General features: G+C 38.7%; 1 protein-coding gene across 2 annotated transcripts in view; it reads right to left on the reverse strand.

Moving 5' to 3' along the window:
* The window catches only part of CASP10 (caspase 10), a 39,547-nt gene that overhangs the window by 11,188 nt on the left and 2,070 nt on the right, over positions 1-26,289 (reverse strand). For both annotated transcript variants that reach the window (XM_036757899.1, XM_036757900.1), the window contains 5 exons: positions 24,543-24,672; positions 15,361-15,714; positions 13,549-13,642; positions 12,877-13,012; positions 1,067-1,140 (listed from right to left, as the gene is read on the reverse strand). In XM_036757899.1, the coding sequence (XP_036613794.1) occupies positions 1,067-1,140; positions 12,877-13,012; positions 13,549-13,642; positions 15,361-15,674 (618 nt within the window). In that variant the 5' untranslated portion in view covers positions 15,675-15,714; positions 24,543-24,672. The remainder of the gene's footprint in view (positions 1-1,066; positions 1,141-12,876; positions 13,013-13,548; positions 13,643-15,360; positions 15,715-24,542; positions 24,673-26,289) is intronic.

The raw sequence follows: 26,289 nt of genomic DNA on the forward strand, positions 1-26,289 counted from the left end.
GGCCTGTACCTATTCTTTGTGTTTGTTTGTTTGCTGAATTGTAGATTCATTTTTGATGGTATAAGAAATAAACAAGGTGACTTAGGTTAAAAAAAAATGTGGATGGGGGATGGGGTAGCAACTCCTTCCCCTCCTGGAAAACACAATTCTTGTTGGGCTTTAAAAAGCCCTTCCTACCTCTCCAGTCTTCTTACAGTAGGCAACTAGGCAGCACAGGGGATGGAGCCTTGGTCCTGGAGTCAGGAAGGCTCATCTTCCTGAGTTAAATCTAGCCTCAGACCCTCACTAGCTGGGTGATCCTGGGCAAGTCACTTAACTCTGTTTGCCTCAGTTTCCTCATCTGTAAAGTGGGCTGGAGAAGGAAATGGCAAGCCACTGCAATATTTTTTTTCCAAGAAAATCCCCAAATGGGGTCAAAACAATAGATATGACTGGGGGAAAAAAAAAGATGAAGACTTTATTCCCTCCCATGTACTTTCAAAACTCAGCAACACTGGCCTTCTTGTTGCTCCTCACCCCATCTCCTCTCAACACTGTATATCTTCACCAGCTGTTCCTCATGCCTGGAATGCTTTCCCTCCTCATCTCTATCTCCTGGCTTCCTTTGTTTTTTCCAAGTCTCAGCTAAAATCTCACATTCTGCAAGAAGCTTTCCCAAACCCCCTTAACACTAATACTTTCCCTCTGAAATTATTGCCAATTTACCACCAAGAGCTTGTTTGTGCAAAGCTGCTTCATATTGTTTCCTTCATTATGAGTTCCTTGAGGGCGAGGACTGTTTTTTGCCTTTATTCGTATACCCCTACAAGTAGCACAGTGCCTGGCACATAGTAGGCACTTAATTGATGCATGGTGACTTGCCAAGAAAGACAGCCCATGTCCTACTGAAGGTTCAGTGCTATCAGTGAAAATCAGCATCTTTTCTTTCTTCATTTCAGAAGAGGGATGGGAAAGTTAGAATCAGTTCATGAGTTGGAAACATAAGACAATATGTGCCAAAATCACTATCGAGGCCTCAAAATCATTGATGACTGAATCAGAAAAGTATTTGAGAAAGTATTCAAACCTCCTTGTTCTCTTCAGCAGCTTTCTTCCACAAGCTCTCAGTGGCCCCTGACGCAACACTTAACTTTCTCTCCTCTAGAAAGAAAAGAATACAAAATTTTGAGTCTTTAATTATTTTTCCCCGAACAGAACTAAAAGTACATTCTACATGAAATGTTTCAATGACTCTATTGGCTTTTGGGGTTTGAAATATGGTGAGGAAGGTAGGTGGCACCATAGTGCACAGAGCATTGGGCCCTGGAGTCAGGAAGACCTGAGTTCAAATTCAACATCAGATACCTACTAACTGTGTGATTCTGGGAAAGTCACTTAACCTCTGTTTGCCTCACTTTCCTTGATTTAAAATGGGGATAATAGGGGTGGAGCCAAGATGGCAGCTGGAAAGCAGGGACTCACTTAAGCTCCCCTCCAAGTCACTCCAAACACCTATAAAAATATCTCTGAACAAATTCTAGAGCTGCAGAACCCACAAAATAGCAAAGGGAAGCAGGGCACCAGCCCAGGACAGCCTGGATGGTCGCTGGGAAGGGTCTATCACATAGAGCTGGGAATGGAAGGGAGCAGAACCCAGTATGGGCCGTGCCAGGACCAACCAGACCCAGAGCTGAGCAGAACAGGTGTAACACCCTGAATCAGTGAGCTGTGGCAGTTATCAGACTTCTCAACCCACAAACACCAAGACAACAGAGAAGGTTAGTGGGAAAAGCTGCTGGTACAGAGTGAAAGGAGTTCAGTGTTAGGACACCCCTCCCCACCACCAGGGACAGTGGAGGTGGTGCAGGTCTGAGGCTGCTTCCAGAGCTACAGCTGCAGTTGCTTCTGGCCCCAGGCCTATCTGGTGGGAGGAATTAAGTGGCAGATCAGAGCAGGAGGGCAGAGCCTGCTTGAATCTGAGTCCAGTCTGGGTTGCCAGTTCTTGGGGGAGGAGGAGTGCTGGTGTGGCAGAGCTTGCTTTGTAGAACTAGCTCTGAAAATAGCAGCACAGCCCCTCAAGCTTGGGACAAAACACTCTCTACTCTACAAGCAGTCATATCCTGACAAAAAACTCAAGGGTCAAGTAGTTGGCTGGGAACATAAACAGGCAGCAAAACAGTCTCAGATTCAGACTCCGACTTTGGAATCTTTCTTTGGTGACAAAGAAGACCAAAACATACAGCCAGAAGAAGTCAACAAAGTCAAAGAGCCTACATCGAAAGCCTCCCAGAAAAATATGAATTGGTCTCAAGCCATGGAAGAGCTCAAAAAGGATTTGGAAAAGCAAGTAAGAGAAGTAGAGGAAAAATTGGGAAGAGAAATGAGAGTAATGTGAGAAAACCATGAAAAACAAGTCAATGACTTGCTAAAGGAGACCCAAAAAAAAATACTGAAGAAAATAACACTTAAAAGATAGACTAACTCAAATGGCAAAAGAGCTCCAAAAAGCCAATGAGAAGAAGAATGCCTTGAAAGGCACAATTAGCCAAATGGAAAAGGAGGTCTAAAAGATCACTGAAGAAAATACTACCTTAAAAATTAGATTGGAGCAAGTGGAAGCTAGTGACTTGATGAGAAATCAAGATATTATAAAACAGAATCAAAGGAATGAAAAAATGGAAGACAATGTGAAATATCTCATTGGAAAAACCACTGACCTGGAAAATAGATCCAGGAGAGAGAATTTAAAAATTATTGCACTACCTGAAAGCCATGATCAAAAAAAGGGCCTAGATATCATCTTTCAAGAAATTATCAAGGAGAACTGCCCTGATATTCTAGAGCCACAGGGAAAAATAGAAATGGAAAGAATCCACCGATCACCTCCTGAAAAAGATCCCAAAAAGAAAACTCCTAGGAATATTGTCACCAAATTCCAGAATTCCCAGATCAAGGAGAAAATACTGCAAGCAGCCAGAAAGAAACAATTTGAGTTTTGTGGAAACACAATCAGGATAACACAAGATCTAGCAGCTTCCACATTAAGGGATCAAAGGGCTTGGAATATCATATTCCGGAGGTCAATGGAGCTAGGATTAAAACCAAGAATCACCTACCCAGCAAAACTGAGTATCATGCTCCAAGGCAAAATATAGATTTTCAATAAAATAGAGGACTTTCAAGCTTTCTCAGTGAAAAGACCAGAGCTGAACAGAAAATTTGACTTTCAAACACAAGAATCAAGAGAAGCATGAAAAGGTAAATAAGAAAGAAATCATAAGGGACTTACTAAAGTGAACTGTTTTGTTTACATTCCTACATGGAAAGATGATGTTTGTAATTCATGAGACCTCAGTATTAGGGTAGGTAAAGGGAATATACATACATACATACATACATACATACATACATGTATATATATACACATATATATATACACATATGTGTATATGTGTATGTATATATATGTAGCCAGAGGGCACAGGGTGAGTTGAATATGAAGGGATGATACCTAAAACAATTAAATAAAATTAAGGAATGAGAGAGGAATATATTGAGAGAGGGAGAAAGGGAGAGATAGAATGGGGTAAATTATCTCACATAAAACTGGCAAGAAAAAGCAGTTCATTGGAAGGGAAGAGGGGGCAAGTGAGGGGGAATGAGTGAATCTTGTTCTCATTGGATTTGACTTGAGGAGGGAATAACATACACACTCAATTGGATATCTTACCCCACGGGAAAGAAGGAGGAAGGGAATAAGAAAGGGGGTATGATAGAAGGGAGGGCAGACGGGGGAGAGAGGAGGTAATCAAAAGCAAACACTTTCGAAAAGGGACAGGGTCAAGGGAAAAAATTGAATAAAGGGGGACTGGATAGGAGGGAGCAAAATATAGTTAGTCTTTCACAACATGAGTATTATGGAAGGGTTTTACATAATGATACACGTGTGACCTATGTTGAATTGTTTGCCTTCTTAGGGAGGGTGGGTGGGGAGGAAAGAGGGGAAAAATTTGGAACTCAAAGTTTTAAAAGCGGATGTGAAAAAAAAAGTTGTTTTTGCATGCAACTGGGAAATAAGATAAACAGGCAATGGGGAATAGAAATCTATCTTGCCTTACAAGAAAGTAAGAGAAAAGGGGATGGGAGGGAGTGGAGTGACAGAAGGGAGGGCTGACTGGGGAATGGGGTAATCAAAATATATGCCATCTTGGAGTTGGGGGGAGGGTAGAAATGGGGAGAAAATTTGTAATTCAAAATCTTGTGGAAATCAATGCTGAAAGCTAAAATATTAAATAATAATAATAATAATAAAATGGGGATAATAATAACATCTCCCTCTCAACAAAGGGTTGTTCTGAGGATAAAATTGGATGATATTTGTTAAACCCTTTGAAAACTTTAAAGCACTATATAAATACTTTGTTGTTAAATCATTTCGGTCGTGTTCAACTCTTCATGACCCCATTTGGGGTTTTCTTGTCAGAGATACTGTAACAGTTTGCCATTTCCTTCTTCAGTTCATTTTACAGATGAGAAAACTGAGGCAAACAGGGTTAAGTGACTCACCCAGGGTCATACAGCTAACATGTGTCTGAGGCCAAATTTGAACTCAGGAAGATGAGTCTTCCTGACTCTAGGCCTGGCACTCTATCTACTGTGCCACCTATTTGCCTTACTATCTATTAGTATTATTTGGATCATTTAATAAGAATTTATTTAGGTATACCATGCTTCATGCATTTAAATTTATGATTAAGAATAATATTTTTTCTATACAGGCAGCTCCAGGCTCTTTACAACAATAAACTCAGGAATCTTTACAATATAGCAGCCACTCCCCACCCTAAGTGGGGAAACAGGTGCCAAGTATACCCCTTTTTATCATAGCCAACATTAGAAATAAATATCACTACCACAGCCATTATCAGATGTTTTTGCCCACAGGAAGAGCAGCATAAAGTACATTTGATACCTTCCTATTAAACGATTCCAACTAATTATTTAACTAATAATAAATAGGTACTAAACTCAATTATCTCTCTATATATTGAAGGAGCAGAGGTATTGTTGGCACCCTGGAACAAAACCCTGATGACTCAGCCCTGTTAACGGATTTGACTATTGTGACAAGCCAGACAGAGCTTTCAAATTGATATGGGACCCTAGAATGCCTTTCTGCTCTAAAGGTAAGTCAGCTCTTTCAGAGTCTATACTTACTCCCTATCAGACAAATAGGATCAGTGAGGAAAGAGTTGGGGAGTAGGGCAGAACTGGGGGAGGGGAAGGATGGAAGGGTAAAGGGGGGAGGTAGAGGGGGTGGCTAAGATGGCAGAATTATAGGAAACAGGGGAGCAAGCTCCCCTCCACAAAATTCTTCCAAACACTTCTAGAAAGTGCACCAGTCTGAATCCTGATGCGAAAATCCAGAAAACCTCACAGGGAGTGCTTTGCCCTGTCCAGGTCAGCATAGAGAGACAGACAGAGAGGTCTTTGGAGAGTAGGGATGGGTAGGATCAGGTGAGCTCAGGAACACACAGGCCCAGGGGGAGGCTGCACACCAAGAAGAGGTCCAGCACCCAAACTGGGGCTCCACCAGACCCATTCTGGGCACAGTGACTGGGACAGATGCAAACTAGCAGCTTTGTTGCCCACTACCTGCTTCAAAGGAGGTAGCTAGGTGGCTCAGTGGATAGAGCACTGGGCCCGGAGTCAGGATGACCCAAGTTTAAAATATGGCCTAAAGGGGCAACTAGGTGGCACGGTAAGTAGAGTACCGGCCCTGGAATCAGGAGGACCTGAGTTCGAATGAGGCCTCAGACACTTGACACACTTACTAGCTGTGTGACCTTGGGCAAGTCACTTTACCCCAATTGCCCTGCCTTCCCCTCTTCAAAAAAAATACGGCCTAAGACACTTTACTAGCTGTGTTGACTCTGGGGAAGTCACTTAACCTCTGTTTTCCATAGTCCACTGAAGAAGGAAATAGCAATGTACTCCAGTCTCTCTGCCAAGAAAATCAAGTGGATACTAGCTGTGCAACCCTGGGCAAATCACTTAACCCTGACTGCCTCCAAAAAAGAAAAAGAAAACCCCATGGATGAAGAATCAGACACTGCTGAACAACAACAACAAACAACAAGCCAGCCCAAGTCATAACTCCAGAACAGACTGAGAAAGGGCCCTGACTAACCATGGGGGTGGAAGATGAGAGTGGTGACCAACCGTCAGAGTACTGGGGCCCTGGGCTATCTACGGAGAAAGGAGGAAGTTCAGAAGCCAGCAGCAGCAACAGCAAGCAGCCTTAGTGGTGGCGTGACTCAGACCTCAGGCTCAAAGCACGGTTTTCATTTCCAGCATCTAGACTAACCAGCCTGCAGCAGAATATCCAAAGCAGGAATCCCAGACCAAAGCAGAGCCTACAATCTGCCACTCGGAACCATCAGAGATTTTCAACTAGTCGATACGGTCAGTCTAGCAGCAGCCTAATGGTGCTCAGAACCAAACCTAGGCCAGGGACTTGCAGAGCCCAGACCAAGGGGACAACAATCAGACTTTGCCCAGGATCATAGCACTTGGGGAGCACTGAGAACTTGCAGGTCAGAGGCCTGTCCCTCATATCCTAAATAACACAATACTCAACACCTTAAGAAAGCACCAACAAGACTAGCACAGACCTTCCCTCCAGATGTGCCACAGAGCCCAGCCCTAATGTCAAGTCCAAAGGCAAGAAACAGGCTGGAAGAATGGGCAAACGAATAAAGAACCTGACCATAATCATCGTCACTAGCACCTATATCATGCCTACTATATTCCAGGAACTGTGCTAAGTGCTTTATAAATATTATCCCAATGGTTCCTCACAACAACGCTGGAAAAAGCAGGTGCTATTATCATCCCCATTTAGTTGAGAAAACAGAGGCAAAGAAAGTTTAAGAGACTTTCCCAAGATCACACAGCTAGTGTCCGAGGCAAATTTGAACTCAGGTCTTCCTAACACAAAGCCTGATGCTCTAGCCACTAAGCCACTTAGCTACCCTACAAAAAGAGCTATTATGATGTCATTGAAACTCAAGACACAAATCCGGGAGAAGATAATGACTCCAAAACATCTACAAGCTACAGGCAAAGCCTCAGAGAAAAGTTCAGCTTGGGCATAAACTCAGTTAGAATGCCTGGAAGAGATGAAACAAAAGTTTGAAAAAGAGTTTTAGAATATTTTTATAAACAGAATGAGAGTGCTTGAGGGAAAAATTGGGGTGGGGGATGAGCAAAAGAATTGAAAAGGGAATTAATAGCTTGGCATGAGAGGTACAAAACCTTGTTCAAGTAACAAACTCCCTGAAAATGTAAATGGACCAAATAGAAGCCAATGACTACCCATGAAGCAACCAGAAATATTAAAGTCAAAAGACTGGTCCGATAGAAGAAAATTAAGGTATCTCATAGTAAAAATGACTTAGAAAACAGATCAAAGAGAAAAAAAATAAGACTCATTGGACTATCTGAATATTAAGAAATCTTTTTAAAGATTTTATTTTATTTTAAGAAATCTTAAAAGAAAACCCCCAGATCTTAAACCCAAAGGGCAAACAGTAGAAAAAGAAAGCCACTGATCACTTCCTGAAAGAAATCTCAAATGAAAACTAGCAGCAATATAGCCAAAATCAAGAGTTACCAGATCAATTCAAAATACTGCAAGGAGCCAAAAAGAAAGAACTCAAGGACTGAGGAGTAACAGTCAGGATCGCACAAGATCTAGTAGTCACCATTATAAAGAAATGAAGAGCTTGGAATATGATATTCTAGAAGGCAAAGGATATTGGCTTAGAGCCAATAACTTACCAAGCAAAACTACAGAGAAAAAATGCGTTTTTAAAAATGAAATAGAGGATTTCCAAGCATTCCTAAGGAAAAGACCAGTGCTGCATAGAAAACTTTAAAGTTCAAACACAGGATTTAAGAGAAATGTAAAAAGGTAAAAACTGCATGATGATAAAGGATTAAACAAGGATAAACTGCTTATGTTCAAATATGAAAATATGATATATGTGTCCCTTCTGAAACCTAACCACCATGGGTGATAGGGGGAGTCCAATTAGACAAGGCCTGGCAAGAATTCTGTTAGGTCTCAATGATCTTAAGAAAAGGATGGAAATAGGGGACAGCTAGGTGGCACAGTGGATAGAGCACCAGCCCTGGAGTCAGGAAGACCAGAGTTCAAATCTGGTCTTCAAATTCTGGTCTTCAAATCTGTCCTAAGACACTTACTAGCTATGTGACCCTGGGCAAGTCACTTAACCCTGATTGCCTCCTGCCCTCCCTCCACTCCCTGAAAAAAGAAAAGAATGAAAAGAGAAAGGAAGGGGAATACAGTGGGCAGGGTGGGGAGAGAACAGGGAAAGGAAGGTTAGGGAAAATTGTCACATAATCAGAGTACACAACTATACATCCATACAAATGAAGTAGAGAGAGTAGCAGGGAGAGGCTAACACTTAAACAATGCTTTGGTCTGAACTGGTCAAAAAAGGGAAGAATACACACACAGAATTGATAAAGAAATACATTTCACTCAATAGAAAAATAGGAGGGAAAGGGAAGAGGAGAGGAGGTAGAATTAGAGAGAGAGTAAATTATGGGAGAAATTAGTCCTAAGCAAAACAAACTCTAAGGATGTACAAAAAAATTTATAGCTCTTTTTGAAGCAGCAAAGAATAGGAATCAGGTGGCGGGGGGGGGGGTGCCCATAAACTGGGGAATCAATAAATAAGTTATGGCATCTAAATGTGATGGAATACTACTGTGCTGAAATCTTATTTGTGATTTTAGAAGACTAATGATGAAACATGCTACTCAGCTTCTGATAAAGAGGTAAGGCTCAGAGAATGCAAAATGATATTTTTTTTAACATGACCAATATACAAAGTTATTTTGATTGACAATACATGTATATAATGAGTTCTGTTTTGCTTATGTTCTCAATAAGTGGAAAGAGTTGGGGCAGGAGGGTGAAAAGGTGGATTTAGGCTAATTAAAACAAAATTCTTTTTTTAAAGTGAAAAAAATGTTTAGGAGAGTCAATACTAGACCAGGGTAAGGAATAAGGGGGTGAGGTGAAGGAATCAGAGGCCACAACTTAAAAAAAATTTTTTTTTAAATCCTCCCCAGTTCAGAATTAAATTTAGCTTAGTTAAGGGACCTTGTGCCTTTGACAAGGGTTGTTCTGGTGCATGCTGCTCCAGCAGGCTTTCAGAGTCCTCTGGAAAAAAATAATATAGAAAAGAAATCAAATGCTTATTTGCATCAAATGAGAGTAACATAAACTGTTATTTAGAGCTGCTGCTAAATTCTGTCTAGTTTGTAGCTTTAACCAGCTGTATCTCATGTGTTCAGCATTTTTTTCTCTCCTTTGTAAGATCCTTCAGTAAAACTCACCATTCTGCTGCCCCATGTTTCTAGCAGAATTATCTTTGTTGCTCCCACAACACAATGCTTTACACAAAGTAGGAGTATATGGCATGAAAAGTAGGTTAGTGAATGAATGAATGAATGAATGAAAAACATAGTTTTGTATATGCATGGCTTCAGCATGCTGCAAATACCACCACTACTGACTTCTTCATTCTTCCCTTTCTCTTCTCTGAAAACATCGAATCTTTCAAAAAATAATGAAAGAGAAGCTGTGAGTTCATCGAGATTATCCATCTGGCTGACTGATAATGGAATCAGTTTTGTGGTGGGAAGAACAGGGTAATGGGGGCTCATGAACTATAGCACTAGAAAAGATACCACCCCAGCCCCCATTTCCCTGAGGAGACGCAATAGTCAAATTCTGAGAGCCCAACTTGTCAGTCCAAGTGGTGGTTGGGATAAGCATCTTAGGATATGTGTTACATACCAATTAAGCATTACATTCACAGGATCAGAGATTTTAAACAGGAAAAGGACCCTAGGGGTCATGAAGTACAACCCCCCTCAAATTTACAGATGGAGAAACTGAGACCCAGGTAGAGAACATGATTTGCCCAGGGTCACAAAGAGTGTGCATGTTTGAGGAAAGGTTTAAATCCAGGTCAGAGTACAGGCCCATCTTGAATATAGGTACTGAATATGTTTTCAGCACTGCCTCTCCTTCTAGCTTATTTCAAAAGGCATTAATCAAGTTTTTTAGATAGGACTTGCAATTCATTTCACTTTTAATTTTAGAGTTTCACACCACCCTTACTTGGTTTACTAAAAGATTAAAATATTTTGGGTGGAGGGTAAAAGCTTTCAGATGTCAAATTTCTGATGATTCTTCTTCCCTCTCCCTCCCTCTTGCCCTGTTTTGGGAACATATGAAGAAAAGAACTCAAAGGAAAACAATTTTGTGGCAAGTGCAAAAGATATATTTTTATTCTTGGCCACATCGAGAGTTATCTAATTATGCTGCAATAACAGGAAATAGAGTTGTACAGTTAGTCAAGATGGAACTTCCCACTAGAAAAGATAGTTTGGGAAGAAGTGAGTCTGGGATCCATATAGGTAGAAATCAATACAGCTAGAGACTAAATTTGGAATTGTGGGGGTCCCCTAAGTTCAATCAACAATCAACCAGCATTTATTAAATAGCTAGTATGTATCAGACATGGTACTGCCACTCCCTATTCACATATCCTCTGGCACTTCAATCCTGGCACTCCAATTATCTCTATTGTAAAAATCCTCTTAAGTTCTGTGGCCCTCTTCATAAAACCAACTCCTAGTTTTATTTATTAATTAAATGGGGTTTTTTTACTCTCAATTTTATTAACCTCACCTTTAATTTTTAGGATTTCCAATTTAGTGTTTAATTGAGGATTTGTAATTGGTTCTTTTTCTAGTTTTTTTAATTGCATACCCAATTCATTAGTCTGCTCTTTCTCTATTTTACTGATATTAGCATTTAGACATATAAATTTTCCTCTAATCACTGCTTTTGCTGCATCCCATAAGTTTTGGTATGTTGTCTCATTATTTTCATTCTCTTTAATGAAATTATTGATTTTCTACTATTTCTTCTTTAACCCACTTATTCTTTAAGAATAGGTTGTTTAATTCCCACTTAGTTTTTAATCTATGTTTCCTTGATCCCTTACTAAATATAATTTTATTGCATTATTATCTGAAAAAATACTTTTAATATATCTGCTTTTAATTACAAAATTTTACGTACTAATATATGGTCAATCTTTGTAAAGGTACCATGAACTGCCAAGAAAAAGGTATACTCCTTTCTATTTCCATTCAATTCTCATCTAGTTTTTCTAAAACTTTATTCACTTCCTTAACTTCTTTATTATTTGTTTCTGGTTAGATTTATCTAGTTCTGAGAGGGGAAGATTAAAGTCCTCTACTATTATAATACTACTATCTATCTCCACCTATAATTCATTTAATTTTTCTTTTAAAAATTTATGTTCTATAGCATTTGGTGCATATAAGTTCAGTATTGATATTGCTTCATTGTCTATGGTACCTTTTATCAAAATGTAGTTACTGTGTTTATCTCTTTTAATTAAATCTTTTTTAGCCATAACTTGCTAACTCTGCCTTTTTTGCATCAGCAGAAGCCTAATAAATTCTACTCCAATTTTCCATTTTAACTCTATGTGAATCATTCTTAAATGTGGTTCTTGTAAACAACAGATTATTGGATTCTGATTTTTAATCCATTCTACTATTTATTTCTACTTTATGAGTGAGTTTATCTCATTCACATTCGAAGTTATAATTACTATTCATGAATTTCCCTCCATCTTATTTTTGCTCACTTTTTTATTTATAAACAAAATTAGGAGTTGGTTTATGGAAAAAATAATACATTCAAACAACTGGTTAATTTGATTTTTTTAAAAAGAGAGAAGAAAACCAAATCCCTAGTATTAAAAATGAAAAAGATGTGTATATAACACTAATGAAGATGATATCAAAGCAATTATAAGGAGTTATTTTACTCAATTATATGCCAATAAATTTAATAATTTAAGTCAAATGGAAGACTATTTACAAAAATAGAAATTGCCTAGATTACCAGAAGAGGAAATAGAATTATCTAAATAGACCTACTTTAGAAAAAGAAATTGAACAGGCCAGAAATGAGCTTCCTAGGCAGGACCAGATGGATTTACGAGTGAATTCTATCAAACATTTAAAGATCAACTAATTCCAATATTAAATAAATTATTTTGAATAATAGGTAAAGAAGGGATTCTACCAAACTCCTTTTTATGAAATAAATATGATACTGATACCTAAACTAGGAAGAGTACAAACAGAGAAAGGAAATTATAGACCAATTTCATTAATGAATATGGATGAAAAAAATTCTAAATAAAATACTAGCTAAAAGATTTCAACAATATATCACAAAGATTATACATTATGATCGAGTTAGATTTATACCAGGAATGTGGGAATGGCTTAACATAAGGAAAACTATTAACATAATTGATTACATCAATAATAAAAGTTTTTAAAAATCATATGATTATATCAGTAGATGTAGAAAAAGGTTCTGATAAAGTTCAACAATCATTTCTATTAAAAACACTTGAAAGTATTGGTATAAATGGATTTTTCCTTAACTTGATAAGAAGCATTTATCTAAAACCAACAGCAAGCATTATTTGTAAGGGGGATAAGCTAGATGCCTTCCCAGTAAGATTAGGTGTGAAACGAGGATGCCCACTGTCACCAATATTATTTAATATTGTATTGAAAATCCTAGCAAGAGGGATAAGAGAAGTCCTGTAACCCTCTGAATACAAAAGTCTTGGTTCCCAGGTTACCTACAAGGCAGCATAAAATATCGTCCACAGCACTGTTCACTACTTAGAATACATCCATGGTCTGGTACAAACTCAAAAGTAGCTGACTTACTTTTCTCGTCTTTGTATTGGTTGATTCGTCTTATAAGATTTGCTGACAAAGGCGTACACACTCTCTCCAGCATATCCAGATTATTCTCACTTAAAAATTCTTTTTTCTCCATATGTCTCAAAAGACTTAAAAAGGACTGAAATAGAATCAACATTAGTATATGGATTTACATCATGGTCTATTTTTATCTTGGCTATTTTGGTCACAAGCATGTGGGGAAAGGAAGGAGAAAGAGGCTCACAACCATGCTAAGAATTTTTTAGTCAAGCTTCCCAGGTAGACCATGAGACAAACAGGAAAGGGAGAATGGGAGAAGATGGCAGAAGGTAGGCCGAAGGTTGAAGTAGTGGAGACTATAGCAAGTGTTAGTACAGTCAGGGAGGCTGTGCAGCTCAGCTGAGTGAATGCTGCTGTCTTTGCCACTCTGACATTATACATAGGCAGCAGATAAAAAACAAGGAGAGCTAAACCTCTGAGCTGGTTTTACTCTTTTAGGCTGGCTTATACATTATATTGCTGTTTGCAGAGCAAGTTTTTTTTTTTTTGAAAGAGGGAAAGAGAGGAAGAAAGCAGGTGAGAAGCCTTTGCTGTGGAGTCCCATGAATAGACAGCCTACAAAAGTAGAAATAGAAATATCAAAGAGATAGAAAAATGGTCAATTTCTCCACTCACCACTAATGACTTTGGTATATCCTTATGTAAGAGGAATTTGATATACTCAAAATCTTCTTTAGTGACTTCCTCATGTAGGTTGTAAAGCATAACTCTGTGACATGAATTCAATGCTGTTAGTAATGAATACTCTGCAGACATAACTGTTTCTGTTCAGTCATTTTTCAGTCATGTCCAACTCTTTTTTGTTTGTTTTTTGGAGGGGGGAAGACAAGGCAATCGGGGTTAAATGACTTGCCCAAGGTCACACAGCTAGTAAGTGTATCAAGTGTCTCAGGCCTCAGGTCTTCCTGACTCCAGGGCCAGTGCTCTACTCACTGAGCAACCTAGCTGCCCCTGTGTCCAACTCTTTGTGACCTGATTTGGGGTCTTCTTGGCAAAGATAATGGAGTGGTTTGTCATTTCTTTCCCCAGCCTATTATGTAGATGAGGAAACTGAGGCAAACAGGGTTAAGTGACTTGCTCAGAGTCACACTGCTAGTAAGTGTCTGAGGCCAGATTTGAACTCAAGAGGATAAGTCTTCCAGACTCCAGCCCCAGTGCTCCATCCACAGCACCACCTAGTTACACAGACATAATAGAGAGGAACCCAACTTGCATCTCCCTTCAGTTCCCTGGGTTAATTAATTAATCAATTAATGGGTTAAACTGATAGAAGATTGAGAAAAGGCATAATCTAGATTCAAGAGAGTTCAAGTGATCCTGGACTGACTTAGCACATACGAGATGCCTGAGTCTGCTGCAAAGATTCTTATCTATAATGTTCAGTACAAGATCATTCTCTCAAGCTCTCTATAGGGAAAACCAGGGAGTACGACCAGGGAGATCATAAGTTCCATGAAGGAAGAGACAGATTTATCAGAATTTTGTATCCTTCTCCTTTCCCCTCACCCCTGGACCCACCCATGCCAGGCCCAGTACTCTTTATACAAAAGGTACCCAATGTACCCAAATGACAACAAATGTTTGCTTAATTGACTTTTAAAATTGATTATTCAGGTTCTTTAAATCCAGGGAGTAGGTGCATGAGATAAGCACACAACAATGCCTGAGTATGTGTTTAGTCTTTTGTCATAATTAAAATCCTCCAGTTTGGTGGTTCAGGCAAATATGAAGGGCTGAAAAACATCACTTTCCCTGGTATATACATGACAATGCCATTTAAAATGGTGTTTGCTGAGGGATGTTCTAAGGCAGGCCTGCCCTTCATCTTCCCCACTCTCCTTTGGATTTAGCTGTCAAAAAATGTATGAGAGCTTGTCAAAGCAGACAGAGTACATGGATGGTTCCCTTCCTCCCCTAGGTAACAAGGCTTTTTTCTCCTATTTCACAATGCTCTATACTTATTATTCCCCCAGATTCAAAAGATATAGAAACATCATTCAGCAGTGTAGAGAATAAATCTACTAACAGTGAAGAAAGGGTAGGACACATGTTTAAGGATGGAGAATCCATTAAATCAATCAATCAATCACCTGCCACCTTACTTAAAGTGAGAAGATGCTACGTCCTGATCCCTTCACTGGGTAAAAACAACCAATCAATTAGAAGTTTGACCTAGGTGTAAACAAAGTCTAAATATCTTTATTCAATCAATCAGTCATAGGCTTCTGCACAAACTTTTAGAATCATTATTTTGAATTTTTTGACCCCTAATTTCAGCACCATGGAGTAAAGTCCCTATTATCTTGCCCTAGTTACAATTCTGTGAATAAGTTTTCCATGGATACTATGGAAAGGATAAAAACCCAAGGTGAGTGGAAATGTAAAAAGAAATTCCCCTCAAATTAGCCCAAATCACAGAAACCTTACCTGTATGAGGAAATTTTCCCTTTGGTAGAAAGTTCTTTCTGTACTTTTTCCTTTGTGTATCCAATGTGTTGTAGTAGATAATGTTGCTTAATTAGGAAGAGGAGCTCTGCCACTAGGAAACAATCATCTTCATTCAACAAATCTTCATCCATGAACTTCTGAAAGAGTTGGTGAGCTGTGTCTATACCCTCAAGGTTCTTAGGTGAGATCAAGTCACTACAGAGAAACTTAAGAGACTCCACGTCTTTACGCTCCAGTTTTTCATCAATGAGGAGAAACTTCTGGTGAAACTCAATATTATTGTCCTCCTCCATACTGAGACCAGATCTTGGAACTTAAAGGCAAAATAGTGACCTTCCGAAAGAACAAAAACAAAGAAGACTTTCTGATGTAAAACTTGTCCTCTTGGGAGAGAGATTAAATGCAGAGGAAGCCAAAGTCAACTGAATATTCCAGTCTCCAGAATTACCAGAATTATCAAAATTGCCTTGTATTTTAAAATATATATGTATATATAATTTATATGTATGTAAACATACATATGTATAAACATATTTTATATTCCTTGTCTCACCCAATAAAATGTAAGCCTTTTGTAGGAAAAAATGGATTCATTTTTTGTGTATCCCCAGCATCTAGCACATAGTAGATACTTAATAAATACTTGCTTGACTCTGGTATGTTACTTGGTGATTCTTAAAAAATTCAATAAACATAAGAAAGGTTTAGTGATTTTTTAAAATAAATAAATTACTAGCTTCCCTTGCTCTCCGTTCAGGGAACATTTCATACACCTTTCTTTCCTTGCCCACCAAAGAGAAGGAGGAGACCCCATGAGACTTTCCCATCTTCACCAAAACATTAAACAAAGCCTTGTACCCTACTATGTGGAAAAAGCACTGTGGTGCATGCTAAGAATGATAATGGTGGTAAATAAGACTCACATATCACAATTCCTCTATTACTTAGTAAACAGATAGCTTTCAAGGGATACCGAGGCTGAAAAATTTTATAGTTGAGGAAATTGAGGTAAACAGAGGTAAGTGACTTGCTCAAGGTCACACTGCTAGTAAATGTCTGATGATTTATTTGAACTCTTCCTGACTCCAGGCTTAGAGCTCTTTCCACTTCACCACCTAGCTGTATGAATGTGGTGCATTGGAGAAATGCATGATATTTCCTCCACTGCCTGCAGTCTCTATCTATGTCATAAACGTGATATTGAAACCTAAACCAAGGAGAAATAAAGCAAAGAAAACTAAAGACCAGTAACCCCAATGAATAATGACATAAAAATGTTAAGTAAAATGTTAGCAAGTAGGCTACAGCAACATATTAGAAAAATTATACACTATGACTAGGTGTAAGTGAAAGATCTTTCCAGCCCATCGAATAGGCCTCAGGTGGGGCCAACAAAGAGAGGTCTGATTAGAGACAGGCCCACACTTTTGTGATGCTGATCAGGGATTAAAGACTCTTCTCATCCCCTCCATAGACTTCAGGTGGGGCCTGATTAGAGGCAGGCCCAAACCCTTTCAATAACTAGATGTGAGGCCCCAGCCCCCACACCTTTTTGTTAAGTTGAGCCCTCAGGGCCCTGAACAGGGTATATAAAGGCTCCGAGGTTGGCAGTTTGCCTTTGGGGGCACACTCATAGAAAGAGTGTTGGTGATGAGACTGAGTGGGATGGTGAAGCCCTTTCATGGAATCTGAATCTCAGCCTTTCTGTGAGTTGAGTGGAATGAATGGGGGTGGGGACCTTTCAGCATGGTTCAGGGCTTCTGATTGGCAGCTAGGCCTAAGTTTCGAGTTACAAAAAAATCACCTGAACGGTGTCCTCGCCAAATAAGGGAAAAAGTGTCTTTAAGAGTTTGGCACTGGGTATTTTGAGGGGGCAGAGCCAAGATGGCAGCCGAAAAGCAGGGACTAGCATGAGCTCCCCACCGTGTCCCTCCAAAAACCTATAAAAAATGGCTCTGAACCAATTCTAGAACTGCAGAACCCACAAAAGAGCAGAGGGAAGCAGGGCTCCATCCCAGGACAGCCTGGATGGTCTCTGGGCAAGGTCTATCCTGCATGGAGCTGGGAGCAGAGGGGTAGCTGAGCGAAGCAGAGCCCAGCGTGGGCTGCGCAGTCTGGGGCGGTACGGACCAACGAGACCAGGAGCCGGGTGGAGCATGCCCTAGTGCCCTGAATCAGTGAGCTGCAGCAGTTACCAGACTTCTCAACCCACAAACACCAAAGATAACAGAGAAGGTTAGTGGGAAAAGCTGTGGGAGTGGAAGGAGTTCGAGGTTTGGCTACCACCCAGGGGGCAGCGGAGGTGCTGCAGCTACAGAACTACAGCTGCAGTTGCTTCTGGCCCCAGGCCCATCCGGTGGGAGGAATTAAGTGATGGATCAGAGCAGGAGTGAAGAGCCTGCTGAAGATCTAAGTCCAGTCCGGGTTGGGGGTTCTTGGGGAAGGAGGAGTGCTGGTGTGGCAGAGCTGGCGCATCCCCCAAGCGTGGAACATAGAACTCTTTAGTCTACAAGCAGTCATACCCCGCTGAAAAACTCAAGAGTCAAGTTAGTTGGTTGGGAATATGGCCAGGCAGCAAAAACACACCCAGATTCAGTCTCAGACTTTGGAATCTTACTTTGATGACAAAGAAGACCAAAACATACAGCCAGAAGAAGTCAACAAAGTCAAAGAGCCTACAACAAAAGCCTCCAAGAAAAACATGAACTGGTCTCAGGCCATGGAAGAGCTCAAAAAGGAGTTGGAAAAGCAAGTTAGAGAAGTAGAGGAAAAATTGGGAAGAGAAATGAGAAGGATGTGAGAAAATCATGAAAAACAAGTCAATGACTTGCTAAAGGAGACCCAAAAAAATGCTGAAAAATACACTGAAGAAAACAACACCTTAAAAAATAGACTAACTTAAATGGCAAAAGAGCTCCAAAAAGCCAATGAGGAGAAGAATGCCTTGAAAGGCAGAATTAGCCAAATAGAAAAGGAGGTCCAAAAGACCACTTAATAAAATACTACCTTAAAAATTAGATTGGAGCAAGTGGAAGCTAGTGACTTGATGAGAAATCAAGATATTATAAAACAGAACCAAAGGAATAAAAAAATGGAAGACAATGTGAAATATCTCATTGGAAAAACCACTGACCTGGAAAATAGATCCAGGAGAGATAATTTAAAAATTATTGCACTACCTAAAAGCCATGATCAAAAAAAGAGCCTAGATATCATCTTTCAAGAAATTATCAAGGAGAACTGCCCTGATATTCTAGAGCCACAGGGAAAAATAGAAATTGAAAGAATCCACCGACCGCCTCCTCAAATAGATCCCAAAAAGAAATCTCCTAGGAATATTGTCGCCAAATTCCAGAGCTCCCAGATCAAGGAGAAAATACTGCAAGCAGCCAGAAAGAAACAATTTGAGTATTGTGGAAACCCAATCAGAATAACACAAGATCTAGCAGCTTCTACATTAAGAGATCGAAAGGCTTGGAATATGATATTCCAGAAGTCAATGGAGCTAGGATTAAAACCAAGAATCACCTACCCAGCAAAACTGGGTATCATGCTCCAAGGCAAAATATGGATTTTCAATAAAATAGAGGACTTTCAAGCTTTCTCAGTGAAAAGACCAGAGCTAAATAGAAAATTTGACTTTCAAACACAAGAATCAAGAGAAGCATGAAAAGATAATCAAGAAAAAGAAATTGCAAGGGACTTACTAAAGTTGAACTGTTGACGAAGGGAAGATATCTAAAAAGAATAAAATAAAATTAAGGGATGAGAGAGGAATATATTGAGAGAGGGAGATAGGGAGAGATAGAATGGGGTAAATTATCTCACATAAAAGTGGCAAGAAAAAGCAGTTCTGTAGGAAGGGAAGAGAAGGCAGGTAAGGGGGAATGAGTGAATCTTGCTCTCATCAGATTTGACCTGAGGAGGGAATACCATACATACTCAATTGGGTAACTTACCCCACAGGAAAAAAGGAGGAAGAAGAAGATAAAAAAGGGGGAGATGATAGAAGGGAGGGCAGATGGGGGTGGAGGTAATCAAAAACAAACACTTTCGAAAGGGGACAGGGTCAAGGGACAAAATTCAATAAAGGGGGATAGGTTAGGAAGGAGCAAAATATAGTGAGTCTTTCACAACATGAGTATTGTGGAAGGGTTACACATAATGATAGGCATATGGCCTATGTTGAATTGCTTGACTTCTTAGGGAGGGTGGGTGGGAAGGGAAGAGGGGAGAGAATTTGGAACTCAAGGTTTTAAAAACAGATGTTCAAAAACAACAAAAAAAAAGTTTGTGCATGCATCTAGAAAATAAGATACACAGGCAATGGGGCGTGGAAATTTATCTTGCCCTACAAGGATGGGAAAAGGGGATGGGAGGGGAGTGGGGTGACAGAAAGGAGGGCTGACTGGGGAACAGGGCAACCACAATATACACCATCTTGGAGTGGGGGGGGAGGGTAGAAATGGGGAGAAAATTTGTAATTCAAACTCTTGTGAAAACCAATGCTGAAAACTAAATATATTAAATAATAATAATAATAAAAGAGTTTGGCATTGGCTAAATTGTACCTGGGGTAGTAGATTTCCGTGAAATTGTGGGCCTGGACTCCACCAATGAGAGTAAAAGACCAGTGGGGGGTGGGGAGGGAGGTTTACATTAGAGTATAAGTTTGGGTTCTGCCCTCTGGGCCCCACCTCTCCCTACCGATTGTCTATCGGTAATAAAGAAGTTTTTCTGTTCCTAAATTTGAGAGACCTCTGACTTTTTAAATTAATTGCTGGCGGGTGGTCTCACCCCACACAAGACTTTAGGTAAGTGGCTGAAGCAGCTGCCCCAGCCCCACCCTCCTTTGAAAACCCAGGTATTGGTGCTTCTCTGGTAACTAAGTATTGTGATTTGGTTAGACAGAAATGTTGATCTATTTATATCATCTCTGTTTGTAATTTCTGTTTATATTTGCTCTGATGTTTGGTGTGCTGGCTTTTCCCCCTGAACTAAGTGAATGATATGTGTATGTTTGATTAAAGTGAGATTGTAAACCCCTTTAAGTTGCTTTCTTTGGAAAAGCAGATCAAAGAACTTGTGCTGACAGCCCTCCTGTGTGCTGGTGTTGTCTTACACAGTCACAGCAGCTGCTAGCAACATTGTTGTTACACTAGGTTGGGTTTATACTAAGAATACAGTGTTAGTTCAACATAAGGAGAACAACAAATATAAAAAAGTTAATATAAAAATTTTAAAACTATATGATTATATCAATTGATATTGAGAAAGTTTTTGACAAAATCCAGCACCTATTTCTATTAAAAACTCTACAAACCATATTAGTAAGTAGATCTATCTTTAATATAGCCAATAATAACTACTGAAATAGAACAGCAAGTATTGTGTATAATGGTGAAAAGTTAGCCTTTCCAATAACATCAGTGCTAAAGGACAGCCACTGACACCATTACTATTTAACACAATACTTGAAATACTGTCTGCAGCCATAAGAGAAGAAGAGAAATTGAAAAAATAAGCATAGGCAGAGAAGAAACAACATTATCAGATGAAATGATGATTTCCTTAGAAAACCCTAGAGTCAGACAAAAACAAATGGAAATAAATTCAATAATGTTTCAAGATATACAATAAATTCATGTAAATCATTAGCATTCCGATATCTTTACAGCAAAACTTAGGAGGAAGAGCTAGAAAGAGAAATTCTATTTAAAATAGCTACAAAAACTATAAAATTTTTGGGAACATATCTACCAAGATGCACCCAGGTACTATATGAATCTAAGTATAAAATTTTTTTTGGCAGAAATAAAGGCACACCTAAGTAACTGGAAAAATATCAATTGCTCGTGAGTAGGTCAAGTTAATATAATAAAAATAAGACTATCTACATTGATTCATATTTACAATTCTAGACCAATCAAACTACCAAAGGAATATTTTATAGAGCTAGGGAAAATAGCAATGAACTTCATTCATCTAGAGGAACAAAAAGTTAAGAATCTCAAGGGTCATAATAGAAAAAAAGTAGGAAAAGAAAAAAGAAAAAAAATTAAAAGAAAAAAAAAAAAGAAAAAAGTAGGAAGGCAGGAGGGCCATCAAAACCAGATCTCAAACTGTATTACAAAGCAGTATACTTCCTTCTTTTCTCTGATACTGGCACTTCAGGCTCTCATTAACTCATGCCTCAATTATTGCAATAGCCTATTTGTGGGTCTGCCTGCCTTAAGTCTCTTTCCACTCCAATTCATTCTTCATTCAGCCACTAAAGTGATTTTTCTAAAACACAGTTCCAATCATGTCACCCACCCCAACTCAATAAACTCCAGTGGCTCCCTATTGCCTCCAGGAGAAGCTCTTCATAACTTAGCCTCCTCTTATCTTTCTGGTCTTCTTATACCTTAATTCTCTACACATTCTCTTCGCTCCAGTGACACTAGCTTCCTGGTTGTTCAGCCAGCAAGACAATCTATCTCTTGGCTCCAAACATTTTTACTGGTTGTCCCCCATACCTAGAATGCTATCCCTTTCCACTTTGACTACTGACCAACTTGGTTTCTATTAAGTCCCAAATAAAATCCCACATTCTACAGGAAACCTTCCCTTACCCCTAATTATAGTGCTTTCCCTCTTCAAGTTATTTCCTATTTTTCTTGTATGTAAATTGCTTTATATATATATTTACTTGCATATTTTCTCCTCATTAGATTATGAGACCTTGAGGGCAGGGACTGTCTTTTGCTTTTTTTTTTTTTTGTATCCCCAGTGTTTAACACAGTGCTCAGCATGTAGTAGGTATTTAATAAATATTGATTGATTGATTAAAGGCATTTGTTACTGGATAAAAGAAATAGAGAGATGAATCCGTGGAACAGATTAGGTACAAAACATATAAAGTAAGTGAACCTAATATCCTAGCATTTGATAAACCCAAAGATTTCTGTTACTGGGGGAAGGATTCACTGTTTGCTATCCAGTTATCCCAGCTGTTTTTGTCAATCTGGCAGAAATTAGATTTAGATCAACACTTCACACCACGCACCAAGATAAACTCCAAATGATATAAAAGATGATATCATAAACAAATTAGAGCAGCAAAGAGGAAATTACTTTTCAGATCTATGGATGAGGAAGTGTTCATGACTAAACAAGCAATGGAGAGAATCACATGTGACAAAACGAACAATTATGATTGTATAAAATTTTATCGTTTTTACACAGACAAATCTAATGTATTTAAATTAGAAGGGAAAGAAACAAATGGGGAAAAATCTTTGCAGCTAATTTCTTGGATAAAGATCTCACAGCTGAGATATATAAGAAATGATTAAAATATGTAGGACGAAGAGTAATTCTTATCCATTAGTGGCAGTTTGGTGGTGCAGTGGATAGAATCCTGGCCCTAGAGTCAGAAACACAGGTTAAAACCTGGCTTCAGACACTTCGTAACTGAACTGAACGTAACCTCTGCCTGTCTCAATTTCCTTATCTATAAAATAGGGATAATAAAATCACCTACCTCCCAAGGTTATTGTAAGGCTCCAATGAGATATTATTTGTAAAGTGCTTTGTACAGCTTAAATGCTAGTTAATATTATTATTCCCCAACAGATAAATGGTCAAAGGAATTTTGCAAAGGAAGAAATCTAAGCTATAAAAACAACTACATAAAAAATTATTTAAATCACTATTATTAGAGACATGCAAAATAAGTAACTCTGAGGTTCTACCTCAAACCCTTCAGACCAACAAAGATGACAAAAGAGGACAATAACAAATGAAAGGGCTGTGCAAAAACAGATATATTGGTGCACTGCTGGTGGAATTGTGAATTGATCTTGTCATCCTGGAAAGCAATTTGGGACTGCAATATGCCCCAAACTTTGCTAAACTGTGTATACCACTAGTAGGCTGACACATCAACAAGATCAAAGAAAGAGAAAATAGACCTCTGTACAAGAACATTTATAGCAGCTCTTTTTGTGGTAGCCTAAAATTGGAAAGTAAAGGGGTATCTTCCTATTGGGGAATGGCTAAATAAATTATAGCATATCAATGTAATAGAATATTATTGTACCCTAAGAAATGACAAAATGGTCCATTTCAGTGGAAACTGGAAAGACCTCTATAAAGTTTTTCAGAGTGAAATGAGCAGAAGAATCATGAGAACAATCTATGCAAGAACAACATTATAGGGAAAAAAAAAACAACTTTGAGAGTTTTTTTACAACTCTGATCAGTATAAGGAAGAACCAGGATTCCAGAAGACTAAAGATGAAGCATACCACTCATATCTTTACAGAGAGGTAATAAACTTAAAATGCAAAGAAACATACATTATTAGGCACGGGAGAATTGGGAAAAGAAGAAAATTAATATAATGCAAAACCAAAAGGCATCAATAAAAAAGGGCCAGGGGGAAGAAAAGTAAATGCTCTTTAGATTCGGCGAAAAATACCATGGGTATGAAATGACAGGACTTGATAGCTGAATGAATGAAAAATAAATGAAAAAGTATGTATTAAGTGCTTACTACGAGCCAAGCATTAGACTCAGCTATGGGTATACAAAGAGAAAAGTAAGACAATCTCTGCTCTCCAGGAATTCACATTCTAATTAGGGAAAACATTATTATAAGGGACTTCAGCCATAAGGAAGATGAAAAGATTTGGTGGCCCTTAGGGTGCAGCAGCACGGTAAATGGCAATGGCCATGAATCTGGGAGGCCCGAGGGGAAGGTCCAAGAGTCCATCTTTCTTACCGTTAAGGACTGAGGTCTGTTATTTTCTGCTTGTCAAAGCTGATAATTGCAAAAGATTTCAAACACGAGAAACCAGGCCAGAGGGCCAGAAGGCCCAAGCATCCTCTTTCAAAAAAGTTGCCTTCTTTTTCCAGGGCAACAGAATTACTATAACAATAGTTGGGGCCAGTCTTAGCAAATAGCTTCCAACCTTCATGCCTACGTGGTAAATACAGGAAATCACCCCACCCAGCTATTTCCTCTACTCTGCATATTTGGCTTGTGAGATCCCTCTTGGACTGTAATTTTCATGTTTATTGAGTCATTCATTACTTTTAAACACAAAGAGAGCAAAAGAAGATAACACCTGATGAATCACTAGGGTTAGAGTCAAGGGAGATTAGAAAGCACTTACCTCCTTTCCGTAAACCGGTAAGGGGAGGGGACTATGGTTGCATGATGTCGTATATACTTGCAAACTTGGTCCCTGGGTGGTTACCTAACTGTGTGGTTTTGTTAAAACTGTTTCTTTGTTAAAAATAGAGCTGCAAATGATGATGGAAAAACAAAAAGCATCAGAACCAGGAGAAAAATTTACATAATGATGACATTGTAAATATTTATGGCAGGTCTTTTTGAAGTAGAAAAAAACTGGATATTAAGGGCATGCTTATTAATTAGTAAATGGTTAAACAAATTACAGTATATGAAAGTAATGGAATACTAATATGCCATAAGAAATGACAAAAGGGACAGTTTCAGAAAGACCTGGGAGACTTGTTTGAACTGATGGAGAGTGAAGCAAGCAGAACCAAGAGAACAATTCTTATAATAACATAATTTTAAATTATAATTTAATTTTTTCATTCAACAAAAAATATATTTTTCTCCCTTTCACCCCCTTATTAAAAAAAAGAAAAGAAAAAAACATAACAAATTTGCATAAGTAAGCAAAACAAATTCCTGCACTAGCCATCCAAAAAAATAAATGGAGCATTCCATACCTTGAGCCCATCACCTCCCTGTCATAAGGGGGATAGGTTTAGTATTCTGAAATCAATGTTGATAATAGCTTTCAAAGCTAATTTTGAAAGATTTAGGAACTCAAATCAATATAGTGACTAACCCTTATTCCAAGGACCAGTAATGAGGCACGTTATCCACCTCTTGACAGGGAGGTGATAGATTCAAGGTATGAAACGAAACCAACATTTTTGGATAGCCAATTTGGGAATTTGTTTTGTTTGACTATGTATATTTGTTACATGGGTCTTGTTTTTCTTTTTCTTTTCCTGGGGAGGGGTGGAGGGAAAGAAGGAGAGAAAGTAAAAATAAGTTTGTTAATTGAAAAAAATAAAAGTTTAAAAAAACCTAAATTGGGGTATCGATAAAGCTTATTTTTAAAAAGGAACTAGTACATGACATTGCTGCTCTTCAGGAACTGGTTGGATATTTGTGGTGGAACCTCTGTCAGATACAAAAAACACAAAGTTGAATAATGTAGTGGAAAGAGCACTGGCTCAGAAATCAGGTGGAAGTGAAGGTTTAACTCTCCCCTCTGATCTTGATCATGTCCAAGTCATGGAGCCTTCCAGGGCCTCAGTTTTCTCATCTATGAAATGAATAGGTTGCACTAGATGGCTTCTGATGCTTCTACTCTAGCTCAAAAATCCTGTGAACCTTGACATAGTTCAACTAAAAGATCCTAGGTGATGAGAATTTTTTTGTTCTCCTACAAGGTAACCACTAGACCAGCAGATTTCTGAGTCTATATGCCAAGGAACACTGGAGAGCCTGCAAGAGGTCCTAGAAACCATAAGCTCACCAAGCATTTTGATCCTTACTTAGTTCTAACAACACATACATCATGACTCAGAAATAACAAATAAGTAAACTTGCCTTCTGTATTGCATGCACATGTATTACTTTTTTCCAGATGCCTTTCAGATGCTTTTGTGATTAGTAAAAATACAAATTCATTTAAAAAACACTGATGAATTCATAAGAGCTTTTTTATATGGCTTTGCTCAGTCAATGGATATTAATAGTATATCTCCTATCATATGAGGATCCACAAATGTTTTTGACTTTAAAAAAAGGGAATCTTCCTCCCCCAAAAGATTAGGAACCACTAAAGTAGAGCAACCTACTGACACAGATGC

The sequence above is a fragment of the Trichosurus vulpecula genome, chromosome 4 (assembly GCF_011100635.1).
Source record: "Trichosurus vulpecula isolate mTriVul1 chromosome 4, mTriVul1.pri, whole genome shotgun sequence".
NCBI lineage: Eukaryota > Metazoa > Chordata > Mammalia > Diprotodontia > Phalangeridae > Trichosurus > Trichosurus vulpecula.